The following is a 26,935-nucleotide window of genomic DNA, read 5'->3' as shown; positions in this document are numbered from 1 at the left end:
ACTTTGTTCTGTTTTTCTAAAAACAACATTTCAAACTCCAACAAGAGGTCCCCTAAGGACACAGAAGATAGCCTTAGCTAACAGGGTGGAGATCATCAGCAGAACAACGAAGAGAAGCAATGATTAAGATAATAACTAACTAACTCACACCTGATTGTTCATAAGCATAAGTAGGTTCTCATTCTGCTCATGTCCAGTCTGTTCTTAAACCTGCAGCCCCGCATGACTGGTGTATTTTGGTCACAGAGCCCACACAGTTCTTCCACTTGTGTCTGCAGACTGCCCTCCTTTCCTTGTGTAACGTGGAAAGAAGGGACAGCTTCTATAAAAGGCAAAGGAGCTAAGGGTCTCCTTGTGATACAGTCTATAACTATAGGTTGTATCAAGGTCTTACTTTGCTAACACTTTTGATTCCATTTTTTTTAATGAAACCTGTTCTCCTTCACTTGAGCAAATCAAAACAACGCCTTCCACAAGAACTGGCATAAGCAGTTATTACTTGTCCTTATGGATAATTTTCTGCATATATATATATATATGTATGTGTGTGTGTGTGTATGTGTGTGTGTGTGTGTGTGTAAATGAATCTTGTTTTGGTCTCTTTTCTCAAAAAGCAAGCATGTGAGAATCTGCCTGTTCTCATATACCCTCAAGGCAGCGTTAGCCTCTGAAAGCCATGATAGCATGTCGTTTCTTAATTCACTCACTAAATAAACTGTAGGCTACAATAAGTCTTGTGTTTGTAATAACAAGCGATGAATAGGGCTGTATGTACTGCTGTTGCATATTTACACTTACAACAAACAGTCCCTCAAAAATAAGTCCCTCAAAAATAACGTGTTGTTTGGACATCAATAAGCATCACCCACAATGGTGTAGAGAACGCAGCTGAGATTTCAGTGTAGATAGCCAGTTCGATATCAGAGGGAACTACAACGTATATGTCTTGACTCTTGATATATTGGTAAAATGACATTAGTGATTTATCAAGTGCAGGGCCTAGCCTATATATGGTAACTATATCCAATTTCAGTGTGAATATTCTTCTGAATAAAAACACAGAACAAGCTTATTAGCAGTCATAGCAGATCAGTTAGGTTACTTGTCCAGTTAGTAAATGATCACAAAGCTGAGATCCTTATGGACATATGGCCAAATATGCAGTGCAGAGCACAACACTTTAAATGAGGTCGTTTAACAGTTCAATTAACTTACCCAATAGCAGAAGCCTGTGGGTTTGTTTGTACTCCCTCTTCTCTGCTTTCAGACTCTTGTCTATGTTCCGACTTCTCTTTAATTCTGCTTTGATCCGTGCTTTCTCCTCCACTCTGCGTTGATCCCGAAGCTCCTGGTCGGAACAATTATCCTGCTGCCCAGGCTCGCCATCTAGCCCAGCATTAGCACCCGTTCGCCCGCTGTAGGTTATCGATGAGTGCGGTCCTATAATCCTAGATCTAAAACTATGGCACATTCCCATAACGGTTATAATTCAATTACCTAACACTGACTGAGCGTGGAAACACCATTATAACAGTCTCGCTGTTTATTTTCACATCCCGTTAGCGGACATGGGGTCCGTGCAAGGACCAAGGTGTCCCCTTCTCGCACTTGAATGTTTTTTCTGAAAACGTAAAAAACACTCACAGTATCTGACGAATATGGAACTGAACGACGCACAGTTTCAGTGCTTCTAGTGTGATATATTTAAGTAGATAGCTTGTTGGTTTGCCCTATTTTGATATCGAAGTGCTTCCTCATCCTGTTACCATTTTTAGGAGCAACAGGGGGAGGCAGAGGAAAAGCCACGCTTTTGAGTCACATGATTTGCGTCATTCATAGCCTGCCTTAGCACACCTGATTAAATCTCAAATCAATCACTCTCACAGAATATACATACTGTACTCTCACAGAATATACATACTGGAGGTCGGGTTATAGCTTCAAGGCTCTTTTCAGTGTCAGAGTACTTTCTGTCAATCACCGTATTCTTATCGGCAGACTCAATAGCCTTGGTTTCTCAAATGACTGCTTCGCCTGGTTCACCAACTACTTCTCTGAGTTCAGTGTGTCAAATCGGAGGGCCTGTTGTCCGGACCTCTGGCAGCCTCTATGGGGGTACCACGGGGTTCAATTCTCGGGCTGACTCTTTTCTCTGTATATATCAATGATGTCGCTCTTGCTGCTGGTGATTCTCTGATCCACCTCTACTCAGACGACACCATTCTGTATACATCTGGCCCTTCTTTGGACACTGTGTTAACTAACCTCCAAATGAGCTGCAATGCCATACAACACACCTTCCGTGGCCTCTAACTACTCTTAAACGCTAGTAAAACCAAATACTAGCATCACTACCCTGGACGGTTCTGACCTAGAATATGTGGACAACTACAAATACATAGGTGTCTGGCTAGACTAAACTCTCCTTCCAGACTCATATTAAACATCTCCAATCCAAAATCAACTCTAGAATCGGCTTTCTATTTTGCAACAAAGCCTCCTTCACTCACGCCGCCAAACTTACCCTAGTAAAACTGACTATCCTACCGATCCTCGACTTTGGCGACTTTGGCGTCCTCTACAAAATAGCTTCCAACGGTCTACTCAGCAAACTTGCTGTAGTCTATCACAATGCCATCCGTTTTGTTACCAAAGCCCCTTATACCACCCACCACTGCAACCTGTACGCTCTAGTCGGCTGGCCCTTGCTACATATTCTTCGCCAGACCCACTGGCTCCAGGTCACCTATAAGTCTATGCTAGGTAGGGCCTCCCGGGTGGCGCAGTGGTCCAAGGCATTTCAGTGCTAGCTGTGCCACCAGAGATTCTGGGTTCGAGCCCAGGCTCTGCTGCAGCCGGCTGCGACCGGGAGGCCCATGGGGTGACGCACAATTGGTCCGGGTTAGGGAGGGCTTGGCCAGCAGGGATATCCTTGTCTCATCGCGCACTAACAACTTCTGTGTTGGGCCATGCGCAGTGCACGCTGACCAGGTCACAAATTATTTCCTCTGACACATTGGTGTGGCTGGCTTCTGGGTTGAATGTGCGTTGTGTCAAGAAGCAGAGAGGCAACGGTCAAGAGCCATGTGGCCTCTCCTGAGTCCGTACGGGAGTTGCAGCAATGAGACAAGACTGCAACTACCACCAATTGGATACCACAAATAAAAAAGGGGTAAAAAAAAAAAAGTAAAGTCTAAAGCTCTGCCTCACTGGTCACAATAACAGCATGTGCTCCAGCAGGTATATTGCTTGCTACTTACTGGCCTATTTATTGCCTTTTACACACACTTTCTTTTTTCTATTGTGTTGACTGTTATTGACTTGTTTATTCCATGTGTAACTCTGTGCTGTTGTTTGTGTCGCACTGCTTTATCTTGGCCAGGTCGCAGTTCTAAATGAGAACTTGTTCTCAACTAGTTTACCTGGTTAAATAAAGGTGAAATATATATATATTTTTAAATACCCAAAGCCAACACCTCATTTGCCCGCCTTTCCTTCCAGGTCTCTGCTGCCAGTGACTGGAACGAATTGCAAAAATCGCTGAAGATGGAGACTTAACTTTAAACATCAGCTATCTGAGCAGCTAACCGATCGCTGTAGCTGTACATAGTCCATCTGTAAATAGCCCACCCAATCTACCTACCTCATCCCCATATTGTTTTTATTTACTTTTCTGCTCTTTTGCACACCAGTATCTCTACTTGCACATCATCATCTGCTCATCTATCACTCCAGTTTTAATTGACTAAATTGTAATTACTTTGCTACTATGGCCTATTTATTGCCTTACCTCCTCACGCCATTTGCACACACTGTATATAAGACTTTCTTTTTTTCTATTGTGTTATTGACTGTACGCTTGTTTATTCTCTGTGTTGTTGTTTGTGTCGCACTGCTATGCTTTATCTTGGCCAGGTCGCAATTGTAAATAAGAACTTGTTCTCAACTAGCTTACCTGGTTAAGGTAAGCTGGTTTTAAATAGGCAAAATAAAACTGATAGACCGCAATTGTGTTTATCTGAAAATGTCAATATCTTACTTTGAAAAGGGGAAAAAATGGTGTATCGCTCAATATTTAGATGAAGATGGATTATATTAACACTACTGTTAACTGTTGGGTTATTGCTATCATGCGGTGCCTTTCCTGTCCCCAGGAAATATCACTTCTTATTTAGTGTATAGTAGTCGGACATGCGGATTTCAAAAAGCTTTAAATATAAGGTCAGGTGTCCTTTACCTTAAAAACTCACAAATATGGATATTAAAAAGCGAATTTTATGCATTTTCTAAAAAAGAATTCAGTGGACATAGGAGTTTTTGCCATGTCCCCGGAGGTTATTCATCAAATTCTACGAGAAATATAAGCCATAAAATAATACAATATTTAAAAAAATTCTTCATTATTTTATAGTCCTAGTTAAATTCTCTCTCATAACTTTTTTACATGATTATTGTATTTATTATTATTTTATTTAAGATTTACTGTGTGTCCCTGATATCACTTTCCACCCTGTTAGTTTGTTGTAAATTTTCCATTTAAGAAAACAACCCTTTCCTACAATGACACCACATTCAGGAAGTGTCATCATTTATTTGGTGGGAAAACAACGGTGCAAAGATAAATAAATATAAACACTCAGTTGTATCTATTTTACCATGTTTCATGTTGTTAGTCTGTATTTCCCACTCATTTACACCTTGTTAGGCAAAATTATATATACAAAAAAAAATCGAAATGTTAAACTATGTTCGATAGAGAAGTTAAAATCCTGTTCAAGTGTTTACCATTATTCTAGCTCAATCTTGGTCACTCACGGAGCTATGGCTAATATAATCTCCAAATTGTCCACTTTGTTAGGTTCCACCCTGTTAAGAATTTTTTTCTGAAGGAATATACATATTATTTTTTATTTTTTTCCCCCTTAAAATTAAGAGGTTCAAAAGGCACTGCTGTGTGTGTTATAGATTTTTCAGATTGGACCAAAAAAATCGGATTAGGGATGTTTGTGATTGACTAGAATTCATCCTGTGGAGGAACCTCTCTAAAATTGCCAATAGATGGCAGCAAATTCTAACTAGTTTGGTACAGCCGGAGACGGCTTCATAATGTTTTGTATTTACTCCAACCTTAATATATACTCAAATTAAGGACATTCGTTAGATGGATCATTCCATATAATTATTTCCACATAAATACTTTAACTTTATTTTAAACTAATTTCTCCCACATTTTTCACCATCGGTGGTTCTCGAAACTGCGACTTCCTCAAACTTTGAAAAGTCGCACCTCCCCTTTTCAGTTGCTGTACAAAAGCTAAGAAAACGGAAGGCATCCGAAAGTTAAACGTCGTTGCTTCATGAAATGGCTGGGAAAATAAAGAAGTTTTACGACTTTTCAGCTAAATTGCTGTCTGGAGATTTGCTACATTTCTCCTCCCTAAAGGATAAAGTTGTGCTTATTGAAAATGTGGCGTCACTCTGAGGAACAACAACCAGGGACTACACTCAGATGAACGAGCTCCATTCGCAGTATTCTGAAAAGGGGCTCGTGGTTCTTGGGGTGCCCTGCAACCAGTTTGGCCATCAGGTAGGCATTCACTTATTTTTCTATATGAATATTGCAGATTATTCAGTCTTATATTTGAAATGTGGTGGTCAAGTAGTGGTCAACTCTCAGACTGCGAGCCCAAATGTAGTTTTTCCGCAGTTGTTGCAACATTGTAGATTGGTAATAACAACAATATTGTTCAACTCTGTCTGTGTAATACTTTTGGGACTCATCATTGAAACATTCTTAGTCCCCCCCATGTTGTTAACATGCTTCAATTAAGATTTCTGAAACAGATTGATTGTTTATTGATTCTGATTCTGTATAAACAGGAGAATTGTAAGAATGATGAGATCCTGAGGTCCCTGAAGTATATCCGTCCAGGAAATGGCTTTGAGCCCAAATTTCCACTTTTTGAGAAGATGGATGTGAATGGGAAGGATGCCCACCCCTTGTTTGTGTATCTCAAGGATAAATTGCCATTCCCCTCCGATGACTCCATGGCCCTCATGAGCGACCCCAAGTTCATCATGTGGAGCCCTGTCTGCAGGAATGACATCTCCTGGAACTTTGAAAAGTTCCTGGTCAGTCCTGATGGAGATCCTTACAAGCGCTACAGCAGAAGGTTCCCGACCAGTGACATTGAGGCAGATATTAAGGTGCTACTCAATGTTAAATAAACCGTCCAGGCAGAGCTCTCACAGGGGTACAGTGGTGGTGGTGATAAGGATGTAGAGGGCCACAGGGACAACACAGAATGTCTTCACTCTCCTGTTAATCAGCAGTCGCACATTTTCTTCATCACAATCACAATATCCCTTCACCAGTACCAACGGCTTTTGCTACTAGCATCTGCCTCTGTAGGAATACGCCTGCTGCATTTGTTTCAATTGGCTTTGCCCTCCTGTGCAAGATACTCTTGTTTTTTTAGACTCTTTACTGAATGAAGACATTCCTTAAAACCTTTGTTGTGAGGGGAGTTTCTGATAAAGATGTAAAGTCCTGAATCTAACAGTAGTGTATTACTCATGTATAGCAAAGACCAGTCAGTGGAGAAATAAATGTAATAAAAACATGTTTTTATTGGTTTTCATTTCCTTTAACTTTATGTAATTCTACATTTGAGGAGTAATAAGTCACTTGAGGAGTGATAACAGGTTGATGGTTGATATTAACATACAATCAAAGTTTTTACAATAGAGCAATGTTCTATAGATTGTTACAATCAAATAGTTGTAATATTGGTTATAAATACTATAAACTGAATTTATGGTGTATAAAAAACAGGAACTACAGTAACTTAAACCAATGAAATATGACAGCCTAGATGTCTCTTTACAAAATAAAGTAGAGGGATACATAAAAAACAGCAAGTTTGCTGCTGAATAATTCACTTCTCTGATTGTTCTATGTACTGTAAAGTGAGCCCAGATTTAATCCTAATTTCAGACAGGTTTGTCTTGAAAATCTTTCCTGAGGAGTTGTTATCAACAGAAACCTATGTCACGATGCTCTGTGTACAGATAACTGGCTGAATGAGGGTCTTGTCATTGAGTACAGAAGTCATTGTAATAAACAGAAAGATTATACTCCCTTTCCATCTGCAACACAATCTCTAACATGCAGTGGTCCTCCTCTGAACTGGACACATCTCCATTGCTGCTGCTTCTGTCCTCTACTAAGCTGTCTGAACTGTGTTCCTCTGGTGATAGAAACTCCTTGTCTACGTCCTGATTCCCACACACACGGTGCAGCTCATTCTCAAACTCCAGTTTAGCCACTAGATTCTCCAGAGTCTGGATATCTGAAGTCCCTTTGCAGGGGACACAATGCAAGCTTTGAGTGGTTGGTGTTTGCCATCTCCTTTATGTGATAGCTTTTGTGTCTTTAAACTAGTACAAGGGCTGACCTTAAACATTCATGTTGTTTAACATTGAAATGTGGAAAAATGAAAAATAACCACCAGCGCGTGAACATCACAAATTGTGTTTGAACTAATCTTTAATTAGTTGGTGTTTTAATACTAACCTAAAACTTCAAGTAGATCTTTAGGGAATGGAGCTTCGGATTTGCTTGACAGTGCAAAGCCCTCCCTTTTGTGCCTTGACTTCTCTCGCCTTTTGAATGACAAAATGACAAATTACCTCAAAATAACATTGTTATGGTATAGCCTATTGTAATTAAGTCTGTTTGCTTTTTATGTAGCCATAATCTCTATACCTGACAAGTGGTTCCTCAAATTGGAGTTTTGTTTGTGAGTGACTGAGTGAGTCCTTGCTGGACTTATCAAGAGAAGAAGGTGTAGAGATCTCTAGTGCTGTAATATCCTCCATTGCACGGTCCAAGGCATCAGTTAGCCCTTGTCCTTGTTTACACTGTTTCAGGCTTGTTGGAGAGGCTAATGCTGTACAAATTAAATGGTTATGGTAGAATAGTGGCTGATATCCCATAGCGTCCGCTGGAAGTGCATCAGCAGTTGTCCTATTTTAAAGTCAGTACCTGACAGAGTCTATTATTATATATTTTTTTTAATTGAACCTTTATTTAACTAGGCAAGTCAGTTAAGGACAAATTCTTATTTGCAACGACGGCCTACACCGGCCAAACCAGGACGACGCTGGGCCAAATGTGCGCCGCCCTATGGGACTCCCAATCACGGCCGGTTGTAATACAGTCTGGATTACAATTAGCCCATGTCAACTAACATTTTATAGTTTACTAGGTGAGTTAGTCGAACCAGCTTATCTAAACCTTGTAGTAATTATGGCCGAATTACTGACCAGGCACTCAAGGCCTAGGATGGGATGACCCATGTTTCTGGGCATATTGACCCTGACCCCCTTGACATTTGATAAGGCAAGTTTCTTAGCTATTTTTTAAAATGATTATAGAAGTATTGAAATTGTCATTGTTGGTATGCCTAAAGCTTCAAGCTAATAGCAACAAAAAACATAGCTAAACTAGCTACCTTTGTATTTCAGCACCATGGAACAGCGATCGGGTGTTAGCTAGCATATATATGTATATATATATCGTGTCAAGCGATCTGAAATAACAAGTACGTTAACATTAGCTCTTGTGTGTGGTGCGGGTTAGTGCTTGTTGGCCTCACCATTGTTGCTGATGCTGCTCGTTTGATAACTCTGACTGATTTTTAAAGTTCGAACTTGCTAAACTTCTGAAGGTCTTGGAATCTGCAACCGCCATCCTTGTCTCGTGATTAAGTAGCTAGTTGAACGTGTTGAATGTGGCTCGTGAGCAAACTGATTATGAATATGTAAGCTCTTTCGTGTGAGTTTATGTTGCTGGAAAGGTTTCTGAAGTTGCCATTTCAAATAGTTAAAGAAGGGAAGGGTTGTAGTTACGGTTAGGGTATGGACGTCCCAAGTATCCCGGATAGCTCTTACCATGCGATCAACCCACCAACCCCCCTTGGTGACAGCATTTGGCGCACCCTACCAGACCGCGGAAGTATTGAGTTTAGCAAACTCGTAAAGATGTCTATCCAGGATGACCCAGTTCAAAGAGAAATCCATCAGGATTGGGCAAATCGCGAGTATATAGAAGTGATCACGAGTAGCATCAAGAAGATTGCCGATTTCCTAAATTCATTTGGTAAGCTTTACCCAAGGCATTCCTTCCTGCTTTCGTCCAGTGGCTCGCTCGTTAGCTATCTAGCTAAACAAGCAATCGACCACTCCTAGTTAGCTAGCTAACGAATACTTGCTAGCTAGCTTGGAGTACGTACGGGTAGCGGTAACAGTATTTGATATCTGGCCAGCGTGTAATGTTGTTACTGTCTTGTGAGCTTGTCATGACCTGAGAGAGCATAGCCCTGGTGCAGTCCATTGATGGTTGCTTATCTAGCCCGCATACGACGCTAGCTTTAGGTAGCAGTGGTTGTTGCACAACAATTGCCAGTGGTATTATGAATGTCCTGGTCCCAGATGTAATCTACATGCCTACTTTAGCCAACTCTAATTTGGCATGCCAAGCAGTTACACATTGCATACAGAGATCTGGGGTCAGGTTAATGCTATATTGTTATACTTTTTTTTATTACTATTGTCTGGCATCACACAATCCATATGTTTGAATTGAGTGTCCTGTGGATTGTGCTATGACCTCGATGTTATATTTACTGTAGTGATCTACCTTAAATGAACTTGACCCTAATAGCTTAATAATAATAGGGCCAAACCAATCTAAGCCAAACTGTACTCAGCTGGCATTGGCTACACATCCATCACAATTGCTGGAACCTTGCTGGAATGGACAATATGAAATGAATAATAAGAAAACATAAAGTCAATTTTCATGTGAATTTATTTTCCAGATATGTCCTGTCGGTCCCGGTTAGCCACTCTTAATGAGAAGCTAACTGCCTTGGAGCGGAGGATTGAATACATTGAGGCAAGGGTAAGTGGTTTTGAAATGATGGTATGAGGTTATAAAATACTGATACAGAAAAAAATCTCAGTTGGAACATCTGAAATTCATTATGTATCTGTTTCTCACTCCCAAGGTTACTAAAGGTGAAACCCTGACCTAGACCTCCAGATGACTGCTGAAACACCATGAATACACCACTTTTCCTAATTTTCTGTTAATTATTTTATACGTACTTACTGTATAGTTTACATTTGGCTTTGCCTAAACATCAGACTTTCCTATGGTTACTCCATGGATATCCGTCTGAAAGAATTCGCTGTTAAAAAGACGCAATAGTCTCTACAAAAAATGTTTACTAAAATTATATTTACACTTACTCTACCAGTTGTACATGCTGTTGGTCCTTTTGGCAGTAGGTGGAGATAGGGTATCCACAGGAAAGTGTTGTTTACCTTACTTTTTGTGGCGCCAGTAGGTTCTGTCGCTTTGTATTTTCAATCTATCGATGCATTGCACGTGATGCACAATATGTAGACAATAGCCGAATATAGTCGACCGAAGAACATTTCCTCGCAATCAGCTGGAAGTGTTTGCTGTTAAGTTAGGCTCAGCCATATTGTGTAAGTGTTTGTCAAGTGCAAATTACATCTGTATTGAAAATAAAATACAAAATACAATACTTACCTGTGGATATTTTGTATCAGATTACCTCTGACATAGGGACAAAATTGGCAGGCAACAGGTAAAGTAAGCTGAAATGAAGTTTGTTTAACATTCTGACTTGTAATGGGACTGTTTGGGAATGCTGAGCCTACATATTAGTGACAAGTGTGTAAGTATTTCACTCACTGATTCAATGAAGAGGCAACATTTGGCTCAATTTGTTTTGGACCTTTTTTGTTTGATTCTGAACATATACCTGACTATTTTGTGTGTTAACAGTTTTAAACTCCATACTAAATTCATGAGAAGGCTATTTCATCCATTTTTATGGTTCAAACAGTGTATTATGTGCACTCAATCGTAGAGTGGAGAAGGACAAGCTTATCACTCAAGAAATCACTGTACAACTGCATTCTTGCTTTGTTTATCTTGCCAAGTGAATGTCTAAGCATACATCCACCTGTGTTTGAAACATTTGAACAGTTGATTTACCTGCTGTGAATCATGAATGACAAAATCAAAATGAGAGGCTTATGTCCCCAAGTGCCAAGTTGACACTGCTGTTTGTGTGTATTTATTAATCTTCTATTACTATCTCATGGTCATGTTTGTACAGTACATAGTGACAATTGTTTTATGGCAAAAAATAAAGAAACTAACATTGAAAGTGCAGCTATGTGTCATTTTCTCCAGACAAAAGGTTTGAGTAGTAAAGATTATTCATTCTCACGCTCACAAGCTCCCGATGTTGCCTTTCATTAAATGTTATAGACCTGTGTGAAATGTTTTAGGCCTGTGAAAACCAGGCAGGACAGGCTACACCTAGCCACGTACGAAGGCACCAATCACCCTTGAAAAAACTTCGTTACCCAACATGCATCGTCTTTTTCCACGTTCCAGCCCTAAGCATCTTGGGAAGGAGAAAGTGTTGACGAGTCAAACACCATTTTCCCTTTGAAATGTGCAAGTCCTTGAATTGTTTTCAAACATATTTGTATACTATTTTAAAGCTTGTTTAAACTGGTGAGTTACAATGCTTCTGTATAGTTGTACTCCTATGCGTTACTATTTGTGTTCTTAACCTAGGTACCAGCTAGCTCAAGGCAAGTCTCAATCAGCTAACGTTAGCTTGAAGCGTACGTCATTGTGTCTCCATCTTGCCTCTGCTTTCAGCAGACAAGCAAACTATCTAGCTAACTAGGTTGTATTTACATGCTGGAATAATAATACACGTTTTTTTTCTTGTCCCCCAATTCCACACATCTCCACCCTTTGATAGTCGTGACAACCATTGAAATGGGACGGTGAGTTTAAATCAGCATAAAAATATTGTAGGTACTGTATTGTCTCACTAGCAAGTTAGCTAACGTTAACAAGCTACTTTTTTGTTTGACCTTTTATTTAACTAGGCAAGTCAGTTAATAACCATTTCTTATTTTACAATGACCGTCTACCCCGGACAAAGCTGGGCCAGTTGTGCCCCGCCCTATGGGACTCCCAATCACCCTCGGTTGTGATACAGCCCGGGATCGAACCTACTAAGTTAGCTAACTTGCAATAATATTTCGGTCAAAGTAATTTAGCTTGCTGATTTTGGCTTATGTTTATTTATTTATTTTAATTTTACCTTTATTTAACTAGGCAAGTCTGTTAAGAACAAATTCTTATTTTCAATGACGGCCTAGGAACAGTGGGTTAACTGCCTGTTCAGGGGCAGTAATGTTTACCATTCCATGGTTTGCTAGTAAGAAACTCTCCCTCATATTAAACTGGCTAGGGCGTTAGGCATCGCATCATCAGTGACATTCTCAGTATGAGAACGCACAACCAGGTCTCAGCATTTCGTATTTAGTCTGAGACCAGACTTGAATGCAGTGGTTTGTTGGATAAACCTCTTGACTAAATCCACACACAACAATTTCAGCTTGAAGAATAAATCAGAATTGGGAGGATTACATTTCTAACTGTAAATAAAAGTACTTGGAAGTTATCTTGACCAATATACAATTGCATTGGAACACATTCTTTATTCCTTGAGTGTGTCAAATTTCAATCAGCTTTTTACTCTGTATGCATGCCTGACTGTGCACAGGTTGAGTCGCACAGAGCGTAGCGGAAGATACGGCGGCAACGATCTGGGCCGGGGTGAGTCAGAGTGGCGTGAGAGGGGAGAGCAGGACATGCGCCGATGGGGAGAAGAGAGACACAGCGAACGCTACGATGGAGGAGAACGCCGGGGGAGCAGAGGCAGTCCAGAGGTATGTGTTCTGAGTCAGGCACCCAGTGACATGACTTGTAATGGGAGTGCATCCAAAACCAATCTCATTGACTACTAGTAGAGTCCACTGATCAGGTACCAGTATCAACGCTGGGCCGGGGCCGGTGAATCTTCTCTGTCCTGACCTGGCCAGTAACTTTTCAGCACATTTTTGCCTTCCGGTTCAACATTTACCTTTAGTGTCGCGTTCTGCCATTGAAAAGCATTAAAGACTACAAGTGGAAAATTCATGCAATTTGAACAATTTGATTGGTCTTTCATTCTAACACCACCATGCTCCAGCGAGTCACAACTTTCCAAGCAGTACATGAGTTGATGCCTTCACACTAGAGGTCGACCGATTAATCAGAATGGCCGATTTCAAGTTTTCATAACAATCGGTATTTTTGGGCGCAGATTTATTTTAAATCTTTTTATTTTATTTATACCTACATTTAACTAGGCAAGTCAGTTAAGAACACATTCTTATTTTCAATGACGGCCTAGGAACGGTGGGTTAACTGCCTCGTTCAGGGGCAGAACGACAGATTTTTTTCCTTGTCAGATTTTATTGATGTATTATATTAAGTTAAAATAAGTGTTCAATATGGGCCTCCTGGGTGGCGCAGTGGTTAAGGGCGCTGTACTGCAGCGCCAGCTGTGCCACCAGAGACTCTGGGTTTTCCCACAGGCTCTGTCGTGACCGGGAGGTCCGTGGGGCAACGCACAATTGACATAGCGTCCGGGTTAGGGAGGGTTTGGCCGGTAGGGATATCCTTGTCTCATCGCGCACCAGCGACTCCTGTGGCGGGCCGGGCGCAGTGCACACTAACCGAGGTTGCCAGGTGCACGGTGTTTCCTCCGACACATTGGTGCGGCTGGCTTCCGGGTTGGATGCGTGCTGTGTTAAGAAGCAGTGCGGCTTGGTTGGGTTGTGTATCGGAGGACGTATGACTTTCAACCTTCGTCTGTCCCGAGCCCGTACGGGAGTTGTAGCGATGAGACCAGATAGTAGCTACTAACAATTGGAAAAGGGGGTAAAAAAATAAGTGTTCATTCAGTATTGTTGTAATTGTCATTATTACAAATACATTTTTTTTTAATTGGCCGATTAATCGGTATCGGCTTTTTTGGTCCTCCAATAATCGGTATCGGCATTGAAAAATCATAATCGGTCAACCTCTACTTCACACATTACACGTGAGCTGTCCAGAGGAAAAAGAAGTGCCCATCAATCTACTCGCTGAGCTTATTTATTTTAGGGGAACGTGATTTACAAAAGTAAACCTTCAATAGTGAACATACTAACAAAATGCTGGCTACTGTTGGTAGTCTACAAAAAGAAGCTACAAATAAAACAACTAGTCTTGGCTAGCCTACTGTATGATCTGCATCATACAAATTTTGTGCTTCAGTTGCAATTCTCCACTCAGATGAAGAATGACCATTGGTGAATTTATCAGCAGACAGCGGTCTGATTTGATGTGTAGCTACTTTTCTCGTGTAGCCTATTTATTTATTTTCCAGTAAAATGCAAGATTAACTTCAAGCTAAACATGGGGAAATATAGCTAGCTATGTTTTTTCTAGGAAAAACATTATAAATGTACCTTGCCTTTTCATTGTTAGCTCATTTACTTGTGACTGCTAGTGAAATAGCTTTGCACATCTGTTGTCATCTGATGAAAATGAAGCCATTTTCTGTGTATGTTTTGGTTTAATGTTTTTTTATGTAAAGAAAAACTATACTACTATATATACAAAAGTATGTGGACACCCCTTCAAATGAGTGAATTCAACTATTTCGGCCACACCCGTTTCTGACGGGTATATAAAATCGAGCACACAGCCATGCAAACTCCATAGACAAACATTGGCAGTAGAATGGCCCAAATGAAGAGCTCAGTGACTTTCAACGTTCCGCCATCATAGGATGCCACCTTTCCAGTTTGTCAAATTTCTGCCCTGATAGAGCTGCCCCGGGCAACTGTAAGTGCTGTTATTGTGAAGTGGAAATGTCTAGGAGCAACAACGCCTCAGCCGCAAAGTGGTAGGCCATGTTTTTCATGGTTTGGGCAAGGCCCCTTAGTTCCAGTGAAGGGGAATCTTAACGCTGCAGAATACAATGACATTCTAGACCATTCTATGCTTCCAACTTTGTGGCAACAGTTTTAGGGAAGGCCTTTTCCTGTTTCATGACAATTCCCCCTCGCACTAAGCAAGGTCCATACAGAAATGGTTTGTCGAGATCGGTGTGAAAGAACTTGACTGGCCTGCGCAAAGGCCTCACCGCAACCCCATCGAATACCATTGGGATGAAATGGAAGGCCGACACCGAGCCAGCCCTAATAGCCCAACATCAGTGCCCGACCTCACGATTACCATTGGGATGAAATGGAAGGCCGACACCGAGCCAGCCCTAATAGCCCAACATCAGTTCCCGACCTCACGAATACCTTTGGGATGAAATGGAAGGCCGACACAGAGCCAGCCCTAATAGCCCAACATCAGTGCCCGACCTCACGAATACCTTTGGGATGAAATGGAAGGCCGACACCGAGCCAGCCCTAATAGCCCAACATCAGTGCCCGACCTCACAAATACCATTGGGATGAAATGGAAGGCCGACACCGAGCCAGCCCTAATAGCCCAACATCAGTGCCCGACCTCACGAATACCTTTGGGATGAAATGGAAGGCCGACACCGAGCCAGCCCTTAATAGCCCAACATCAGTGCCCGACCTCACGAATACCATTGGGATGAGATGGAAGGCCGACACCGAGCCAGCCCTAATAGCCCAACATCAGTGCCCGACCTCACGAATGCTCTTGTGGCTGAATGGAAGCAAGTCCTCACAGCAATGTTCAAACATCTAGTGTTGCCTTATTAAAGCCTTATTATCTATCCTGATGCCTAGTCAACTTACCCTGCCTTCATCTACCTTAAATACCTTTATTATTATCATCTATCCTGATGCCTAGTCACTTTACACTGCTTTCATTCATTTTACCTCCCTCAAATACCTCTTACACCTGCGCATTGATCTGGTTCTCCCTGTATATATAGCTCCATTCTTGTATATTTTATTCATCTTGTTGTATTTGGTGCATGTGACATACAATTTGATTTGAATATATAATACACAGAAAGCACCTTTTTGACTGCACTGCCCCTTTAATAAATATACATATTTATAATAACCAGATGTAGCTCATTTAATAGCTGAATATGGCGAGAAGGCATGTCAACCTATAGGCCCTGCATGAACCCAATGAACTTAAGAACTACACAATGTCCTAGCCAGTAGAAATTATGTTCTGGACAGTAAGTTTTTGGTTATTTGGGATAGTGAGGACAAAAGTTAGCATTGGTCCATGCTGATGCATACTGTTTTATCCACTCCAGCAGAGAGACAGGAAGCGACGGAACAGCGATAGATCTGAAGACTGTTACCACTCTGATGGAGACTACCCTGAGCAGGAATACAGGGAGGAGCCAGGGGAGGAGAAGGAGAGTAAAACCATCATGCTCCGGGGCCTGTCTCTTCACATTACAGAGGGAGACGTAAGTTTCTCTTTCTCTGCTTTAGACACACCACCTGTGGTTTGGTTGGCTGCCATTTTCTCTGCGAAGAAGGGTGGGGGCACTACTGTATAGCCTACTCTGCGAAGAGTAAAACTAAAGGACACAGTAGTAACTATGTATAATGTCAAGTGAAATGTGTTCCAGAACTTAAGGCTACGGATTTAATGTCTGTCTTTCTCTTGCCGTCCAGATCCGAGCTGCCCTGGACCAGCTGGAGGGACCCCAGCCAATAGATGTCCGCCTGATGAAAAAGAGGACAGGTGAGACCCAGGCGTACCACGCAGCCCCCCCTCCCCCCACACTATATTTGACTACAGGGCCAATCTGCTTCAGTTGACTTCAGTTTTGCTATAGCAACATAAAAATCGGAAATTGTTAAGAATTAATGTCAAGCAAAGAAACAATTTTATTTTGTCTTAAAATGTGGAGCGAAAAGGTAAGAAAGGCCATCAGCCAGCCAAGCTGTTTTAAATGAGCGAGACACTGGTCATAGAGGCACACTGAGTATGTCTGGGCCAGTGTCATCCTGCAGCATTTCTTGCTATGGCAAAATCCAAAAGGAAGGGCCCACTGTTTGCCGTACTGGCCCCTGAAGCAGTTTGTGACAGAGTTTGAATGTTGTGCCCATGGACTCTGACTAACACTCCTCCCGTCTATATTTGAATGCTGTCTCTAGGTATAAGCCGAGGTTTCGTCTTCGTGGAGTTTTATCACTTGCAAGATGCTACCCGATGGATGGAGACCAATCAGGTTGCTTCACAATCGCCAAGTCTAGTTTTTTTACTTGTTTTTTTTACCTTGGGGCTATGAAAAAAGACAACCAAATGGCAACCAAAGTGATTATAAATAAGAACTGAGGTTTTGAAGGAAATGTGGATTTGTAGTTGGAGAATACAATATTGGAATCTGAATATGGTATCCAGAAAGACTGCATGATTTTAGAGGTTTATTTAGCATTTCACCCCCCCCCATGTAGCCTAATTTATCGGAAGCTTAACTTAAAACACTTGATTTTCAAACTAGCTTTGAGATTGTAGCACCTTGCAGTATGGCTGGTAAGAGTTTCCTGATTAAATAAAATTGGCCTAAGGCCTTCGGGGGACAAATGGTGAATTTCTACTCCTTTTAGCCCAGGGGCCTCTCCAAATTTGAGCCCCCCCCCTTTGATTTCTTTGATTTATGCTGTGCTTAGCAAATTAATTTTCATCCAATGTCTGTTGTGGGAGGCTTATCCCTGGTTCTAGGAAAGCTGATAAAAGTATCTCTCATGTTAACATTATACACACTGCTCCGGCTCAGTCTGGACACTCGGGTCCCAAACACCTTAAGAACCCTCTGTACACAAGCTCACATACACATCTTTCTGTCTGTCTTTGATACCAACTCCAACCGGGGGTCCCTTTCCCCTTCCCTACCTGCCAGCACTGCTTGTTCTTTGGTTGCAGCTAGAGTGAGACCTGTGCCTGCCAGGAAGCTTGAAATTACCAACATTTTGAACCTCCTCTTGCAGAAACTCCTGGTCATCCAAGGCAAGAGTGTGGCCATGCACTACAGCATCCCGCGTCACAAGTTTGAAGACTGGCTCTGCAACACTGTAAGTTTCTTTTGTGGCTTGACTACATGTCCAACCCTGCTGCCCACACTATATTTACCTTCCACTCCTATCTGAAATGCTGTAGTGACAACGTTAGGCCCTCAATTGTTAGTTACCTTAGAGTCCAGAATGAGCTCCTGCCAAATGAGTTGGAGCACGTCGTTAGGTATAGGGATCCCTGATTTCATTAGTTGCCAGGGTGAGCATTTGGCTCAGGTAAGTACCGTATGCTGCACCGCTGTTAGTTTGCTATTCATCTGAGGCAGCAGTGTCCTGGACATAAGTAGCTGTATTATCAATAAAAATGATGTGACCGGTTGCTTGCAGTGCGGCCTGTACAATTTCCGGAGGAGGCTGAAGTGCTTCAGGTGTGGAGCAGCTAAAGCTGGTAAGTAGTTCCTGAACCAGGAAGCCACTGCCTGCACCCATCTGGATGGCCTGAGACAATGTTCAGGCAAGAGGGGCTGCGCACAGGACCAGTACAGAATACTGATATATATACTTTAGAAATGCCAACCCTATTAACACGACTGTCATCATGCCCCCATAAACACTGACCAATCATATTCCTTAGTATTGTGAACAAATCAGATTTAGCTGAAAACGTACGTGAGAATTGACTGGCGGAATAGCGAGGATGTCAAATCCCTGTGGAGCGGATTTTTTTCTCTAACTCATGTCCTGGACTCTCATGGGTACTGAAGGTGAGATGACGTTAATGCCCTGCTCTCATTCTGTCTGCCTCAACAGAGGGTGAGACCAACACCACTGGAGTCACAGAGATCCAGCCGAGTGGAGACTACTACGGCGACAGTGAGTACCTCTCCACAAATGGGCAGCCCACAGACACACCCATAATGTCCTGTCAGATGTCATGGGGAAGGGGGGTTTGAGGAGAGCCAGTGAGAGACTTTAGACTGTATGTGTTCATGTCCTCTCCAGCAATCATCCTGAGGAACATAGCCCCTTTGACCACGGTGGAGGCCATCCTGACAGCCCTGGCCCCCTACGCCAACCTGTCACCTAGCAACATCCGTCTCATTAAGGACAAACAGACGGGCCAGAACAGAGGCTTCACCTTTGTACAGCTCTCCTCCCCTCTGGTACGCCATCCTTTAAGCAGACGTCTCCACATATACACATGATATGGTCTTAGATTTTAGTTTCTCTACAGAACATCCTCTAACTTCATTGATGTCCCTTATGATTATGAATGGCCATATTGCTCGACTGGTGCTTCTCATCTTTGGCTTGATTAAGTGAAATCTGTGTAAAATAGTCTTAAGTGCTTTGTTTTTTTATGCGTCACAGGAGGCATCTCAGCTTCTAACCATCCTACAAGGACTACAGCCTCCTCTCAAGCTGGATGGAAAGACCATTGGTGTGGACTATGCCAAGAGTGCCAGGAAGTGAGTGTCCTGTCACAGATGTCAATGGTTTTCAGTAAATTATGTCCTCAGAGGGCGTAGTGAAGACAGCGTCTCTAATCTTGACTCTTCTCTCTTCAGGGATCTCTTGCTCCCAGACGGTAACCGGATCAGTGCCTTCTCTGTGGCCAGCACAGCCATCGCTGCTGCCCAGTGGTCCTCCAGCCAGGTAACCCACACACCGCTCATATTCAGCCACTGTCTTTTGTTTTGCCACACACATACTAAGATGCAGTGTATTCCTTCCTAGCCTCAGCAGGGTGCTGAAGGACATCTGTCAGAGTACAGCTACCTAGAGGAGGGCTACGCTCCCTACACACAGGTATGATGATCGGCGGGGAGGTTACCCCAGTCTGGAAATCCCTGGGGTTTATTGCAAATGCTCCAATGTGACTGACTGACTTCCTTTCTGTGTTGCTAGGACTACCAAGCCTACTACCAGCAGGCAGCAGGAGACCCTTCCCAGGGGAACGGAATACTGGGAGGTAAGAGGAAACATACAGTCTGCAATTCATTCCGTGTCGATACCTTTAACAGATACTTTCCCTGTAGAGAGGTCAGTAAGGCGGGGCTGTAATTTTGTCAGCTTTGTTGTACAGGGTTTCTACAGAACCCCTAGCTGCTTTAATAATTAGGGATAAAGAGGGTTAGGGCTGTTGGAATCCCAGGTGGTGGTGTCAGTGTTATACATCAGTACGCTGTTGACACTACTTGTACTGTGAAGGATGTAGGAAGCATTGGAAGCATTACAACAATCATTGACTTGTATGGTAAGGCATCAGGTGCTAAAGATCTGTTTCCAAAAGAGGTGTTGGTAATAGCATGTTATAAAGCCTGGGAGTCTTGTATTGACAGCGGCTCCAGGTGTCCCAGCAGCTACAGGAGTGGTGATCTCACAAGGTGCACAGGTCTACCAATCCAACCTCATCAGTCACACTGCCACACAAGTAAGTCCTATGTATTTAACCTATGAGCTTGTCACGACACACAGCCTTATTTACTGCACAACTCACAATGTGCTCGCTGTAAAGATTCCCATAATTACCAATTGTGTCTTTGCAGGCGTTGCAATTGGCCCAGCAACTGGAAGCAAAACAAACCGGAATTCACTCGGCAGCTGCGATGACAGCGCCGGTTTCCACAGCCACAGCGACACTCTCTGGACTGGCCACTGACACAGGTTAGAGCCTCACTCGCCTACCTGTCTCACTGCATGTTCCCTGTCTGACTGACACTGCATGTTCCCTGTCTGACTGACACTGCATGTTCCCTGTCTGACTGACACTGCATGTTCCCTGTCTGACTGACACTGCAGGTACCAGTGCAGAATTGAAAAGAATAGAACACTTGTGGAATCCTTTCAGATGTAAAATGATCTACTCTGTTCAAGCCAGGTGTTTGACTCTTTTAATATGCCATACTCTGTCTGCATCCTCAGCTGTACCTGATACCTCTACCTACCAGTATGACGAATCCTCTGGCTTCTACTTCGACCCTCAAACCGGCCTCTACTACGACCCAAATACCCACGTTAGTACCCACACACCAGTCTGTGTTTTCTCTTGCTGTTCTGCATTGTTGCACAATGCCGTCTGAGTTGTGCGAACACTTGGTCTGTGGATGTATGTGTTTTGATAGTTGTAGTTTCTCCTTTCCTTCAGTACTACTACAACTCCCAGACGCAGCAGTACCTCTACTGGGACAGTGAGAAGCAGACGTACGTCCCTGCCTCAGCCGCCGACCAAACTGAGCAGAGTGCGAATGCATCAGCAGCAGCTAGCAACGAGGCTAAGGAATCCAAGGAGAGGAAACAAGAAAAGCCCAAGAGCAAGACGGCGCAGCAGGTAGGCAGAGGGATATCGAGACAGCATAACTTTAGACTTGTGATAATTGTGTGTAGTTTGTTCAAGTGTATTTGTCTAAGAGGGGGCAATTGGTTCTGCAGCAGAGGAGCACACAAGACTTAACACACATTAAATACACATGGATTACAGTGATACACAATGATACTGCTGAATACCGTGGTTGGTGTGTCTGAGTTGTTCTGGTTGGCCTTTCAGATCGCTAAGGACATGGAGCGCTGGGCGAAGAGTCTGAACAAGCAGAAGGAGAACTTTAAGAGCAGCTTCCAGCCCGTCAGCCAGGAGGAGAGGAAAGAGGCCGCGGCCGCTGACGCAGGCTTCACACTCTTCGAGAAGAAGGTAGCCATTTTAAGTCTATCCATGATAGTTTGAATCCTTTAGAAAACCCATCCAGGAAATCTTAACATTGACTTGATGGTAGATTGACGAGGTGGACTGAGTAGTGTTGTGGTGTGACTTCACAGCAGGCTGGAAGCTTGGAAATGCTGATGTCAGAAGCAGTGCAGCGCCCTGAGGAGCAGGCCCCAACCAACTCAGCCAAGGTAAGATATTGTTACTAGACTCCAATGTATGAGCTGCAATTTTAGAGTACATTTTCCAGTCTGGTATGGTAACTACCTAGTTAATATACAACCATTTGGTTGTCCTTCTCCAGGTTGGTCTGGTGGCAGCCTATAGTGGAGACAGTGACCCAGAGGAAGGGGGTGCAGCAGAGCCGGAGCATGGTGGTGGTGAGCAGGACCAGCTGACAGACTGGAAGAAGATGGCGTGCCTGCTGTGTAGGAGACAGTTCCCCAATAAGGATGGCCTGGTGCGCCACCAGCAGCTCTCAGACCTCCATAAGGTACTTATCACTGACTCAAAGGAAGAACTCCAAAATAGTCCACTTTCTCAACTGTTATGAAAAGCTAATCTGGGAAAGGAAGAGCTTGAAATGTATGAATGAAGTGTAAAGGTCTTTGACTTATTTGTCTTATCCCAGCAAAACCTGGAGGTCCACCGCAGATCTAAGCTGAGTGAGGCTGAGCTGGAGGAGCAGGAGAGGAGAGAGACCGAGGTAACGGCTCAGACATGGAGACGATGCTGCTTTAACTGTTTTAGTTGGGGTCCAGTTAATAGAAACCCTGTTATCAGGTTTGTTTCTACATTCATTCACACTCTCTGTGTCTCTTTCTTGCTCTCAGATGAAGTACAGGGACCGGGCTGCGGAGAGGAGAGAAAAATACGGCATCCCTGAACCCCCAGCACCCAAGAAGAAGAAATTCACCGCACAGCCAGCACCAGTCATGTTAGTGCTAGTGTTATGCCGTGCACATACTTCTTAAGCCTTGTTCACACTGTCAGTTTGAAGTGACTCAAATCCATATTCTGATATTCCAAGACACATTTCAAACCACCTTCATAGGTGAAAAGAACCATGTAAATGTGCTAAACCACTAGCCAGCTAGTTGACTGCTGTGGCTAGCCAAAAAGGACTCATTTTGAAAGTTGGTTAATCTTATCCTTTGAGGTGTTAAGTATTCTTCTACTATGATTTTGAACATTCAAAGCAACTGGGAAACTTATATGGCAGGCATTGTCACCTTAACGTGCTACATAACTTCTAACTGATAGGAAGCACGAGCACCACCACCAGTCAGCCCACACCACTGCACACACACCCATCGTTACTATGACAACTAGCATAGCCATGTCAGCAAATTACTGCTGTCTTAACACCTGATTTGGTCGCTTGTAACTTGCTGTTTGGACAGTCAGTATTCCAAAACAGATTTGAAAAACAAAACTGCTTTGAGCATTACGGTCTGCAGTGTGAACAAAGCATACTTTGACTCAAGAACCTACATTGATGTTCTGTGACATGAGATTGGGTAATAATGATTGTTGTGTCATTTCCCCCTCTGCAGTAACTATGAACAACCCACCAAGGACGGTCTGAACAGTGACAACATAGGGAACAAGATGCTGCAGGCCATGGGATGGCAGGAGGGCAGAGGTCTGGGCCGTAACCAGCAGGGCATCACTGCACCTATAGAGGTGAATCTCGTCCAGTTAAACCAGTAATAGTGCTGCTTCAACCCAACAGCTAAACATAAGGAAACTGTTAAGGTGTCTTTCATATACAACAAGTCTGTTAAGTTTGCTGTATAAATGCAGAGCCGTGGTAGAGGTAACATTCCCCGAGACGTCACATCACATATACAACTTCCCACCGGAGACCAGGGTTCAATCCCTGGGCACACCCTTCCCACTGTCTTTCTCTCCACCTAATTTCCTTATTGTCTGAATGTGTTTAAACACCTAAGCAATATATTGGAAAATAAGTATATAGAGATGGATAGAGATTTTTTTGTTATTTAATATGCCAGTGATTCCAGTGTCATATTGCTTTACTGATCACAGGCCTGCTGTCATCTCTACAGGCTCAGCTGAGGGCAAAGGGAGCTGGTCTTGGAACCAAAGGCAGCAGCTACGGCCTGTCTGCCTCCGACACATACAAAGACGCTGTCCGCAAAGCCATGTTTGCCCGCTTCACTGAAATGGAGTGATTTGCCCAATCTACCTGCCTCCTAAGAATGGACACATCCTTCTGGGCCTGGGCCCAGATTCACAAAACACTTATGCAAAAACTTAAGAAGCTTCTTAAGGATATAAAAAGATGTTTGTAAGTGCAATTCCTCAACCGTATCTGAAGATTTTATGATTTCTTACCATCTTCTCAAATATCTTCTTGGGATGTTTGTTGCTAAGCAAACGTTTTAACTAGCAATGCCAATCATGTTACCGTATTTCTTACTGAGATCACTATTCTAAAACATGTTCTTGGGTTTAAATAATCAATACTGATACTTTCAGATGAAGTTTGTGTGAATTAAACATGTTCAATTGTTTTCAATTGCATTTTCTCTCACTGCCCTGAGTTTAAGACAAGGGTTTAGCTATCTTGGAATGAACAACATTTCCATGAACTTTATTTTCAATAATCTAATTTCTTAACTTTTTGCTTAAGGAGAAGCATAAGAAATGTTCCAATAACCCTTTTTGAGGAATAGCATCTTTACTTAGTTAAGGAAAAAATGGCAGTTAAGAAGAAATGTCTTCATAAGAAGACTTTGTAAATCTGGGCCCTGCTCCTATGTTCCCTTCCTTTCTGTGTGGGACCAACATCCAGGGGTATCCTAAAATCCTTCCCTACAGTCATCCATTAAAAGACACCTTGAGATGAGCTGAAGGGATTGTAATGGCGGCATGGAGAAGATGACACGCTCGATAAGGGGATTGGATGGAGAATTATGTTTACTGTACTCATTAGCCTAGCAGGGAAGAGAGACATAAAGAAAGGACTGGTCTTTATTGGAGAAAGTGTAAAACTATGAATTATGTAACTTATCATTTGTGTATATATACGCACAGGTCATTATTTCCTTCTGTAAGAATGAAGATATAGACATGTTTTTCTCCTTTTGTTGTGGCAATAGTATTTAAATTATTGTACATTCTGTATGATATGCTTTCTCATTTTGTACAGAAAATATTAAATAAGATCGATCACTCAATTCGTGTGGAACATTGGTTATAAGTGATGAGCGTAGCTCTCCAGGTATTGTGCAGTATAGTGCAATGACTAAGTCACTGGATAAGTCTGCTAAATTACTAAAATATGAATTTACACAAGATGTTCAACTTTGAATCCTTAACATTTGAGTTCAATGCAAGGTTAATTGACTACGAGAACATGCAATCTAGAGTCACATACCAAACTTGGCTGCTCAACCGGTCAGTAAAGAGACATAACATTGAGGAAATCTGGAATACATTTATAGTGTGGGCTCTAGGGTCACATTTCTCCTGAAGCAGGGCCACTACATTTGATTTCAACCTAAAATAAATGTTCTGCAGATGCAATCCACCCCACCCCCCACTTCCTTTCCTCTTACCACAGGCATGGCCATTCTAACAAACTGAAGCTAGAGAATACTGAACTACCTGCTACCAATTTTCCACCAGGACCTACCTGGTGACTCACTACCAGGTAATGGCGTTCCTCTCCTCCCCGGTGACTCACTACCAGGTAATGGCGTTCCTCTCCTCCCCGGTGACTCACTACCAGGTAATGGCGTTCCTCTCCTCCCCGGTGACTCACTACCAGGTAATGGCGTTCCTCTCCTCCCCGGTGACTCACTACCATGTAATGGCGTTCCTCTCCTCCCCGGTGACTCACTACCAGGTAATGGCGTTCCTCTCCTCCCCGGTGACTCACTACCAGGTAATGGCGTTCCTCTCCTCCCCGGTGACTCACTACCATGTAATGGCGTTCCTCTCCTCCCCGGTGACTCACTACCAGGTAATGGCGTTCCTCTCCTCCCCGGTGACTCACTACCAGGTAATGGCGTTCCTCTCCTCCCCGGTGACTCACTACCAGGTAATGGCGTTCCTCTCCTCCCCGGTGACTCACTACCAGGTAATGGCGTTCCCCTCCATGGAGCTCTTAAGCAGCCCAGGACTGAGTTTGGGAAACTGATTTAGCAGGCACTCTAATCCAGAGCGACATCGGGGTTAAGACCCTAGTTCAAGGGCACAACAACAGATATTTTGCCTAGTCGGCTCAGTCATTCAAACCAGCAACCTTTTGGTTTCTGCTCTTAACCACTAGGCTACGCTCCCTCTATCCCATATCCTATGCTCCCTTTATCCCATCTATCCCCAGTGGAACATTCCTCCCTGGGCTTGGCTGCTCTGCCAGTTCTTCTACATGCTGGTCTATACACTGGCCTGGTGTGTGTACACAGCCCTGCTATTCAATGTCCCCTTAGTATACCCTCCTATTCCTCAGCTGCCTCACCTACTGTCTCATGGGCCTGTACTACAGTCCTTGCTATTCGGGGGATGTCCCTAGCCCACTGAAGTTGACATTTTAAAATGGTAAGAGTTAAGGTTAGGATAATGGTAGGGGTTAGGATTTAGGGTAGGGATGTCCATTTTAAAATGGTAAGAGTTAAGGTTAGGATAATGGTAGGGGTTAGGATTTAGGGTAGGGATGTCCCAAGGATCCCGGAAATAACTGACCCCTGTACTACCTGTGTGCCCTCTGGAACCTGGCTGCTGCCTTCATGATCACCAAGAGACTGTCGGCCAGAGCAGAGCGATGTCTCTGCTGGTAGATGCCTGTACAGTATGTCATGTGAATACAGTGTCTCTAGGGATCAGGTTCATGTTTGTGAATGATTTGTGTGTAAATGTTTTGGAACTAAAATAATAACCCATCAATAACTAGTCTAGACCTACTTTATATATCAGAAAATAGATCTCATGCAATTTGTTGAGTCTATAAACATGGAATGTATTTGTCTCCTTAACAATGTAATATAATGTAGCTAACCTCCCATAGATCCTGCAGAGTAGAGGAAGATTTTCTCTCTCCTGATACGTTCCTGCTCCCCTGGGCCTCTCTCTGAGGCTGCAGTGGTTCCTCCACATCTCCCAGGGCCCCCTCACCGTCTCTTTTCTGTACTGGACTGGAAACTACCCCATGTCCCGCCACCCCCTCTTTGCCTTCAGCATCAACTGCCACGTGGTCAATTTCCTCGAAACCCTGCTAGACCTGGT

At 43.0% G+C, this 26,935-nt stretch overlaps 2 protein-coding genes and 1 pseudogene across 2 annotated transcripts; all 3 read left to right on the top strand.

Annotated features, from left to right (window-relative positions):
- The first annotated feature begins 5,293 nt into the window (after positions 1–5,293).
- LOC115123726 (glutathione peroxidase 2-like) lies at positions 5,294–6,623 on the top strand (annotated as a pseudogene).
- A 2,338-nt stretch (positions 6,624–8,961) lies between these two features.
- Positions 8,962–11,270, top strand: LOC115123727 (probable protein BRICK1-A). The gene is made up of 3 exons (XM_029653081.2): positions 8,962–9,163; positions 9,885–9,967; positions 10,074–11,270. The coding sequence occupies exons 1-3, from the start codon at positions 9,046–9,048 to the stop codon at positions 10,098–10,100; spliced, it is 228 nt and encodes a 75-aa protein (XP_029508941.1). The 5' UTR covers positions 8,962–9,045; the 3' UTR covers positions 10,101–11,270.
- A 247-nt stretch (positions 11,271–11,517) lies between these two features.
- Positions 11,518–24,885, top strand: LOC115123729 (RNA-binding protein 5-B-like). The gene is made up of 25 exons (XM_029653083.2): positions 11,518–11,626; positions 11,883–11,907; positions 12,696–12,861; positions 16,266–16,424; positions 16,636–16,705; positions 17,122–17,195; positions 17,956–18,039; positions 18,367–18,427; positions 18,790–18,852; positions 18,982–19,142; positions 19,351–19,448; positions 19,548–19,635; positions 19,717–19,788; positions 19,888–19,951; positions 20,322–20,413; positions 20,529–20,646; positions 20,905–20,996; positions 21,128–21,310; positions 21,527–21,667; positions 21,793–21,870; positions 21,984–22,172; positions 22,311–22,385; positions 22,513–22,616; positions 23,236–23,365; positions 23,752–24,885. Exons 2-25 carry the CDS (start codon positions 11,900–11,902, stop codon positions 23,875–23,877), a joined length of 2,496 nt encoding a protein of 831 aa, XP_029508943.1. The 5' UTR covers positions 11,518–11,626; positions 11,883–11,899; the 3' UTR covers positions 23,878–24,885.
- The last annotated feature ends 2,050 nt before the right edge of the window (positions 24,886–26,935 follow it).

The sequence above is a fragment of the Oncorhynchus nerka genome, linkage group LG15, assembly GCF_034236695.1.
Source record: "Oncorhynchus nerka isolate Pitt River linkage group LG15, Oner_Uvic_2.0, whole genome shotgun sequence".
Taxonomy (NCBI): domain Eukaryota; kingdom Metazoa; phylum Chordata; class Actinopteri; order Salmoniformes; family Salmonidae; genus Oncorhynchus; species Oncorhynchus nerka.
The sequence above is the reverse complement of the archived record's forward strand: the minus strand, read 5'-3'. Positions and strand labels throughout refer to the sequence as shown.